This window comes from Anopheles coluzzii, chromosome 2 (assembly GCF_943734685.1).
Source record: "Anopheles coluzzii chromosome 2, AcolN3, whole genome shotgun sequence".
In the NCBI taxonomy this organism is placed as follows: Eukaryota; Metazoa; Arthropoda; class Insecta; order Diptera; family Culicidae; genus Anopheles; species Anopheles coluzzii.
The window spans coordinates 110876938-110886919 of record NC_064670.1 but is presented as its reverse complement, the minus strand read 5'-3'; the positions used below and the strand labels follow the sequence as shown (position 1 = coordinate 110886919).

General features: G+C 44.8%; 1 protein-coding gene across 1 annotated transcript; it reads left to right on the top strand.

Annotated features, from left to right (window-relative positions):
• The first annotated feature begins 1934 nt into the window (after positions 1-1934).
• Positions 1935-2781, top strand: LOC125908427 (uncharacterized). The gene is made up of 3 exons (XM_049611182.1): positions 1935-1999; positions 2066-2571; positions 2687-2781. Exons 1-3 carry the CDS (start codon positions 1935-1937, stop codon positions 2779-2781), a joined length of 666 nt encoding a protein of 221 aa, XP_049467139.1.
• The last annotated feature ends 7201 nt before the right edge of the window (positions 2782-9982 follow it).

Below are 9982 nucleotides of genomic sequence, written 5' to 3'. Positions count from 1 at the left end.
ACCCTGTGTGTGCTCTAAACATACACACACACACACACATACACAAAAATATCCCAAAATTAAAGACAAACAAAGAATCTAACGGTGCCTTACTGAAAAGTCAACATACGTCTTTATACAAAAGCAGCATAGTAGTGCGCGCAAATGCGGCCTCTAGTTTTGGGTTTAGGGTTTTCGATATTTATATTTACTTTTATGTTTTGTTACATTCCCACCTTATCTCCAACGAAAGCAAAGGAAAGCTAGCAACACAAAAAAGTAACAAAAAAAAAACAAAGCCCTCCGGGTTCAAGTTCAGGTTCTCGGAACTTCGTGAATTTTCCATTCCATTTTAATTAGAAAAAGCGACACACACACACATGATACCAAAGGCAAATTTGTATACATTAGAAGATTTTTTGAATGTTTTTAAACAGAAGCGCGATAGTTTGGTGGAGTTTGGTACCCACACCCACACACACTCCACACACAGGGGAAGATAATCAGCACGAACGAATCTGGTAAAAGCAAAAACAAAACCAAATCTCATATGTCTAAGAAAGTTATAGATTTAATTGCAACGTTACTTCTGACGTGGTTTGGGTACGATTTACCTGAGGGCAGTGAACTTCAGAAAATCCAAACAAAAAAAAACCCGGGAACGTTCAATAAAAAGAGCTTTTTGTATTGTGTTGTTTTTCATTTCATTTTTTTAAAAGAGCTCCCTAAACTATGGGTCGTGAGGGAGGTTAAATCAAAAACTGAATGTTCTCGAATGTGTGCATTTGTAAGTAAAGAGAAAAACAAACAAACAAACAGGTATAAAATATTAAATACAGTTTTTGAACATTACCATATAAAATTATGCGTGTGAAAGGAACATAAGGCCAAGAAGAATTTACTCACGACAATGGTAACACAAATTAAAACGTAATTGCGGATGTGCGAAAAATACTAACACAACAACAACCAAATTAAAGTTCTTATACCAAGCTTCTCCCATGCCCGTTCCCTTGATGGAGCACCTCCTTAAATCTAACTCCTCTTAAAGAGTAGGATAAATATATTAGTAAAAAGGATGATCGCGAGAAAGATGCCAAAACCGGGAGGGGGAAAAGCTGGCAGCATTGAAAAAGCACACACAATCCCGGGGGAGAAAGCATTTATTATGTTGTGTTTTAATGAAGCTGAACAAAAATCGTGCCGCACCGTAACGCTCGAGGGGGTGGGTGGTTTTTAAAATTAAACATTAAGTGGGTAGGTAGGTACTGTTTCCAGCCTTCCCGGTTCGGCCGGCCGGTTAGCGAAGGGGGACACACACGCGCAACCATAATTATTACTATTGATGTGAAAGCGCGCAAGGATGCGCCGGGTGTTAGACAAACAAACAAACTAGTTCAAAACCAACCAATTTCATGAATAGCAGCTTAAGTATGGCACCATGAAACAGGGGTAAAAGGAGAGAGAGAGAGAGAGAGAGAGAGAGAGAGAGAGAGAGAGAGCGAACAAAACAGCATGGAAAACCGCCACAACAACAAAATATATTAAACAAAACCATTCAATCAAAATCTAGTTAATTGACGAGTTTAATAAATATTTTTTTGTGCAACACTGACTTCTTGTTGAATTTTTGTTTGTTTGTTTTTTTTTCCACTTACTTTTGCAGCACCAGCGAAATTCTTATCAAAAGGTGTTAAGCATAAACGTCAACATAAAAAAATCGAAAAATCGATTTTAATTACGCGCATTGTTTTAGCTGTCAGCGCCCGTTTATCTGTGTATGTCATGTTCATGTGCATGTTGACAATTATAAAATCAAATCATTCCCTGTGAAAGGCGTGCTTTTCGCATCTCCACCTTGTGTTTTCCAAACATACCACCTTAAACTAATTTCGCAGTGTTTGCGAGAGATTACATCGAGTAGAGTGTTTCCAATTGCTTAATCCAGAAGAAAAATGGGACAAGCGCAGTTTGCTAAGCGCCAGGAGCTTCCAGAATCTGTGGCCAATTTTTTCGATGAGTAAGTGTTTTGATGTAAATTTACCTTGATAGCCTTATAATTTTATCAAGAGTCTTTGTTGTGCAGTTTTAATCCATCTGGAAATGGACGCACGGCATCGAACGCGTTTCTTGCCGAGTCGTATGCGCCGCCGACGCAGCTGCTGACGAAGCATGCGCTTTCCTTTAATGTGGATGTTCCTCTCGATCTGGAGGAACTTTTCTGGGGCACACGGCGAGATATCATCTTCCAGCGGATGATAACTGTTGGGGGAAGGACGAACACCATCCACCAAATGATATCGATTGAATTCACACCCCACATGCGCGATGGCCAAATGATCTTCCTGGAGGAAATGGGTCATCAAGTGGATGCGCAGCGGGGTGACGTGTGGGTGGTGCTTCGGCAAATCGTGCATCCGGTGTTCAGAGCTCTGGGTGATGATCTAATCAGCTCCTGTACTTTGCCACTGTCTGTGGCCCTGCTGGGCGGCACGGTGGAAGTGACGGGCATGGATGGTATCAAACTCTACGTTAACGTGAACGAACCGGAACCGTTTCACTTTCCGCTGGTGAAGACGATCGATGGTCAAGGTTTGAGGACGCCCAACGGCCGTGGCAGGCTTGTGATAATATTTGACGGTAAGCTTCTCGTGTATGCCATGTTTTGCCACTCTTGGTAAAGTTGTTTTTTCCTTTGTTTTTGCAGTTAACGTTCCACGTGTACCGACCAGTCTGCGGGACGCAACCACCAACATGATCCGTCAGATAGAGAACGCACCAGAGCAGAACGAAGATGCCTAAAAACTCTAGACCATTATTCATCCCACACCCAGAGGCGGATTTATCCAGCTCGGGGCCCTAAGCAGGGGATAGAATTGGGCCCCTAGCTTCCTTAAAAGTCCAGAAATTTTATCGCATTTTTATGAATATCTTTTTACGAATACCAAAAAAACGGTATTCGTATTAATTCTATTCTTCTTCTTCTTTTGGCTCAACAACCGTTGTCGATCAAGGCCTGCCTGCACCACTACTTGTGGGCTTGGCTTTCAGTGACTTATTGATCCCCCCCATAGCAGGATAGTCAGTCCTACGTATAGCGGGACGGTCCATTTGGGGCTTGAACCCATGACGGGCATGTTGTTAAGTCGTACGAATTGACGACCCACACCCGTCCAGTACGCACATCCTTTACTATACACTAGATTCGTACGTTGTTCGTGGGGTGGACAGCATGGTCGCGCAAATACACATTCTCATTCTATTTTATTTTCCTTAATTCCCATTATTATATTTGCCTTAACGTCCCGCGTGTCAGTCCTTGCTACTGTCCTTGCGTGGGACGGGGGGACCATTCTATGTTTGAACGCATGACGAAATAAAAATAAGCTTTTACACTCACTCACTCCCCTCGTCTTACGATTGATTCATGCTCATCCATTCATGATGAATACTTCACTCACACATACTTTCTCACATATACATTCACAGTCAATTTCGCTCTAGAAAATACGGCACAGACCATTTCCTATTGGTTCGAGCACCCACCGCTAGAGTGGCCAGCGATCCTGTGTTACCTAGCGTTACGCAGCGCTACGTAGCGTTACGTATAAGCACAAACATGAACCAAACGGCAATGATTGCTCAATTATTAGTCTTATTGCACTTCACTCTTGATTAATCGAGGCACAATAAACGCACAGCACCAATCGAACCGTAGCACAAACCAGGCAAATTGGTTTGCCAGAACACGGCACGCAGGGAACGCATTTCTTTACGTTGGACACTGACCGAGCCCAGTCACGCACGCACATTGCGCAGAAGTGTAAAAAGTCGCACGATAATTAAGCGGAGGTGGATTTTACGTGAACAGTATTTTTAGACCTACAGTGACACGAAAAGAGATTAATCAGCGGTCTGCTTCATTGTTCTTCGTTTGTTGAGTGGTGGCCAATGACTATCAGAAATTTTATTTCATTCGAGTTGAAAACGCCAGGGCAACGAAATCGCACGTATTTTGTTGTGCACAACTGGGAGCGATAAGATTAAAATTAGCAGGGCACACTATGTACACATATAAATATACATATATATGTTTGTACATGTGTGTGTTATCATTTCAACCAAAATTCAAAGCCAAACTGATAAGAGTGCTGTAATATTGTGAGAATTCGCCATCCTAGGCTTTACCTACTTACTTACTTATCCGCCGATACAACCGTTTTGCGATCTTGGCCTCCCTCAGGAGTGTCCGAAACCGCTCACGGTCTCGCGCCTTCGTCTGCCTGTCCGTTACCCTGGCCGTAATGGCGGACGCCTCCACGCCATCTTGCCACCTCAATTTGGGGCTACCACACCTCCTCTGTCCTTGTGGACGGCCTAAAAAGACCTTACGGGCTGGGTCGTCTGGGTTTCCATGCGTACAACATGGCCAGCCCACCGGAGCCTGACGAGCTTGATACGCTGCACGATAGTGTATCTCGTATAGCTCGTCATTATTTCAAACGCGAACGCGTCATTCAAACGTCAAACGCGAACGCCGTCGGCTGCACTTATCTTCAGCTCCCCTTTCGCCAAGTGTTTTACCCCGGTTACAACTCGCGAAGCTCTTTCACTGTTGGCTGCGCTGCAGCTACTTGAGCGATTGTCTCAATTTGCGTGTGTTTAATACGTTTTGCGAGCCTGTTCATTGTGTTTTCATCGCCTGAAAAGTTAGGCCGCTGTGGATCTTCGCATCAGCGCCATTATCAGTTTCCTGACGACACCTTCACACCACCACACGAGCAGTCATAGCGCCATCGCACACAGCACAGGATGAGCTGCATAGCTTGCACTAACACTATCAACGGCGAGGCCGTTCCCTGTAGTGGCACTTGTGGTGGTCTTTACCATCCTATCTGTATAGGCCTCAGTAAAGGCTCTATAATGGACCTAAAGTGCAATCCTCAACTAAAGTGGTATTGCAAAGGATGTGCTGTCATTCCTTATTTGCAGCACCTAAAATCTACGCTTGTGGGAGAGCTTAGAGATCTCCTACGCAACGATATCAACAACGCAATTTCCAGCCTTAAACAGGATTTTGGTCGTGATGTATGCCCACCTAGGCCGGCTAATGACACTCACATATCCGACGACGGCAATTATCCACCGTTAGCACCAACACAGATCAACACCGGTGCAAGCACCAACACAAACGTCACGGGACCAAAACAACCGCAACCCCCGCTATTACATGGCACTGGAAGTTCGTCAAACAATGATCACGCTATCAAAACGGTTACTGTTTCCGAACCTCGCTTCTGGATCTACTTCGCACACATCAGCCCTGACGTCACAGCGGACAACTTCACCTCCTTTGTAAAATCTCGTCTGAACACCAGCGACGTCATGGTTTTCCGATTGGTGAAGCAAGGGGCAGACGAATCGCGACTTTCCTTTGTATCTTTCAAGGTCGGGGTCCCCCTGTCACTGAAAGCCAAAGCTCTATCGCCCTGCTCTTGGCCCCCTCACCTCGCATTCCGCGAATTTTTGGACTACAATGCTCGCCGGGATTTTCATCAACCACCGCTGCCGCCATCCCGTCCCAGGCAATCAACAGATGCGACCCAAGAACACGAATCACTTCCGTCTATCCGTACCGATTCAGCGCCGCCAACTTCCCCCCTGTTGACGAACCAGCAGCGACAACTGCGCAGTCAAACAGCACCTCTACGCCAATAACCCCTCTCCATCATGCTGCTGAGCGCTTCGAAACTTTACCTTCGGTCGCTTCACCTATTACGGTTAGTGCCCCGCTACCCTTACACGCATCATTCCCGCATCCTATCGATGATCTACGGTTCTACTACCAAAATACCCGTGGCTTAAGGACCAAGCTAGACGATCTCAGACTCGCTTCAGCTGATACAGAATACCATGTACTCATTCTCACCGAAACATGGCTCTCTGAGAACATTCCCTCATCTCTAGCATTTGATAACAACTTCGTTGTATACCGATGCGATCGCAATTCTCGCAACAGCTCACGCTCTCGCGGCGGGGGCACTCTCATCGCTGTGTCCCGAAAGCTCGCAGCCTGTGAGATTTCTCCAGCTTCCGATTCGCTCGAGCAGTGCTGGATACGTTTAAAACTCCCATCCTGCTCTCTCTTCATCGGATCTATCTATCTGCCGCCTACTCTCAGCGCCGATGCCAGCACGCTCAACACGTTAGATGCATCGATCGACGAAATCATCTCGCGCATGAAGAAAAATGATCGTTTACTGCTGTTCGGTGATTTCAACATTCCATCTATTACCTGGCACGCGTCACCGGACCCAGCTCCCCCCTTCTTGCCGCTCTTAGTTCCTGCCTCATCAGCTCATTCTTCAAGTTTATTCATCGATATCGTGCGTTACCACAGCCTTAGTCAGCTTAGTAGTGTCAGTAATTTCAGACAGGTTCAGCTTGATCTAATTTTTACTTTCCCTAAAAATCAGCCTAATGCAACGTCTGCATGTACATACGTCTCGCAAGCTCCAGTTCCCATCCTACAGATAGACCCTCACCACCCCCCGCTGGAACTGTCTCTTAAAATCACAGGTTCACTTACCCCCAGTAATCGTTCTCAGCATAGCTCTTCTCGTTTAACTACCGCCCCCTCGCTCGATTTTAGAAAAACTGATTTTAACCTATTAAATACTTCTCTTTCTAATATAGATTGGTCACAACTTTACTCTTGTAAAGATGTAAATTTGGCCGTTTCTACTTTCACATCCCTCTTTTTATCCACACTCCCGCAATGTTGTCCCAAGCGCAATCCCCCTCGTTCCCCTCCCTGGTCTGATGCTACCTTAAAGTCCCTGAAGCGTGACAAATCCCGCTACCAACGTGCATACTGGAGTACCCGTTCTGTTAATGCTCTTAGAACTTACAAATATGCAGCTGCCGCATATCGACTTTATAACCGCACTCGCTACAATGGTTATATTCTTATCCTTCAGACGCGCCTCCGCTGGTACCCCCGTGCCTTCTGGAAATTTATGAATGCTCGACGCAAAGGCAGCTCTCTCCCGAGCACTATGCATTTAGAGTCCGTATACGCCTCTTCGCCGGAGGATATTTGCTCGCTTTTTCGCAACCATTTCTCGAATATTTTTAGCACTCCCTCGCAAATACCCAATACCGCATCTCAATGTCTTTCGTATACCCCCCAAGATGTGATTGATGTGTCCTGCTTTGGCTTCGATGAACACTCTGTCTCAGAAGCTCTTTCAAAACTAAAACCTTCTTTCTCTGCAGGCCCTGACGGAATTCCTCCCTCACTTTTGAAAAAAACGGCTGAGGTGATAGCCCCTCTTTTGTCATTCATTTTCAATCTATCCCTGCGCCTCTGCTGCTTCCCTTCTTCATGGAAATCGGGCTGGCTTTGTCCCATCTTCAAGAAAGGGAATTCCGCTGACGTGTCAAACTACCGTGGCATTGTTCTGCTACCGGCTTGTAGCAAAGTTTTCGAAATTGCAGTTCACTCCGTAATTTCTTTCCAGGTAAAAAGCTGGATCAGCGTGAACCAACATGGGTTCATGCCAAGCCGCTCGACGGTCACGAATTTAATGCAATTCGCGTCTCACGTCATACCCTCGCTTGATTCTGGTTTGCAAGTAGACACGATCTACACGGATTTCAAGGCCGCCTTTGATACCGTTCCCCACCACCTTCTGCTGTTAAAACTAAAAAAACTTGGTTTTTCTAATATGTTAATTGACTGGCTTTATTCTTTTTTAAACAGCAGGTCCATTCGTGTAAAAACCGACACTACCTTTTCTTCGTCCTTTTGTCCCTCCTCTGGAGTGCCACAAGGCAGCGTCTTGAGCCCACTCTTATTCGTACTTTTTGTCAGTGATGTTCATGCAATTCTCCCGTCCGAAGGTCATTTACTGTATGCTGATGATTTAAAAATATATTTAACTATCAGTACGCACAGCGACTGCCTTCGGCTCCAGGAGTTTCTGAACTCATTCTCTTTATGGTACTCCTACAACCAGCTAAGTCTTTGCCCTGAAAAATGCTCTGTAATATCCTTCTGTCATAACCGCAACCCTATCCATTACGAATATTCGCTCTCCAATTCTGTGCTGTCTCGAACCTCCCTTATACGTGATCTTGGCGTCCTTTGGGATGATAAATTATCACTAAACGAACATTTAGAGTCGGTTGTCGCAAGTGCTTCTAGAACGCTGGGTCTTATATGTAGACTTACCAGAGATTTTCGTGATCCACTTTGCCTCAAGTCACTTTATTGTTCTTTAGTTAGATCAACATTGGAATACGCTTCAGTGGTCGTTGGTCCAGTCCGTTCTGGATGGATCTTAAGATTTGAAAAGGTCCAAAAGCGTTTCACTAGGTTCGCTTTTCGACGAATGGCTGGCCCCAATGCCGCTATGCCCAGCTACGAATCTCGCTGCAATTTACTTGGTCTGGAATCCCTGGAAGTAAGACGCTCCCAAGCGCGCGTCCTTTTCATCGGACGCATGCTCAATGGGCTTATTGATGCTCCCACTCTCCTTGAGAAGATTGGCTTGTACGCACCCTCCAGAAATTTAAGGGCACGTAGCGCACTAAACATGGTTTCTCGACAAACCACATTTGGTTCCAACGAGCCTCTTCTCCTGTGTGTTCGCACTTTTAATACTAGCACAGATCCTCCCCACCCCCGTTTATAATCCTTTATAATCCTTTTCCCTGATACTCTTCCCTATCCTCTTTTTTCTCATCCTCTTTTTTCCGACTATCATATCTAATATTATTCACTCTTCTTTTCTTACGTTTGTATTTTATTCTAATATCTGTCTTTCATGTGCTCAAAAGTTCGCTTTAGTATTAGGAATTTAGATAGGTTAAGTTAGGAATTAGTTAGATTTAGGAATTGTGAAACCATCAGGCTGACAATTTGAATAAACTTGAAATGAAATGAAATGAAATGAAATGAAATTATAGTGGCTCCTCCATTGTCCTTCCACACATACGGGGCCAAGTATCTTTCTGAGCATCTTCCTCTCAAACGCGGTTAAGAGGGTTTCGTCAGATTTGGACAGTGTCCATGGCTCAGAGGCGTATGTCAGTACCGGTACTATACAGGTACTATATAGTCACAGCTTCGTCCATCGCGACAGGTTCTTTGAGGTGAACTGATTTCACAGGCTATAGAAAGACCAGTTGGGCCGGTCTGGTGGTACAGTCGTCAAGTCGTACGACGTAACAACATGCCCGTCATGGGTTCAAGTCTCGAATAGACCGTGTCCCCATACATCTCGAATAGACCGTGTCCCCATACATAGCACTGACTATCCTGCTATCGGTAATCAATAAGTGACTGAAATCCAATACTGGCTGAGAACGATTTATTGTGCCAAAGAAGAAGAGGAAGATACTGATTAACGGACTTAGCTTGGTTCGAGGAATTGTAGAAGGTTTTCCAGGTGCCTTTGAGACCAAATTTGTTCATGTTCTTATGTTACTATCTGGTCGCGTACTTCAACCAACGTTTCGGCGTAATTGACAGCTTGTACCGTTTGTCATATTAAAGCGTATAAGAAAATGTTAAAGGGTTTGTGGCTCTAAATCCAACGGCAAATCAGTCGGCAAATCAGATGATTCGCTGAGTTTTTAGTTCTAGATAAGTATGGTAAGTTTATTATCCTATGTAATAATTGTTGTTCCAAAGGTTCTGCTGATATGTGTTTGGCTGCCTCAAACATCCGAAATGTGAAGCAGAAATGAGTTATCCCCTAGATCTTTGACACACCGCTCCGCATGGTCTGTGCGTTGAGTGCGCAGGCAATATGCAACAATCTCTTAAGCTTGTGAAGCTGAACAGTAAACTGCAAAAATAATCCGTTGTGAAAATCATAGACCACCGATTGTGGTTAAAATCCATAGCGATACGCTTATTGTTCAGCGAATAGTCACGGCGAGTCAAAAGCGACTCAAAATGTACAGGATCCTGTGCAAAGTGTAGATCCTGGGC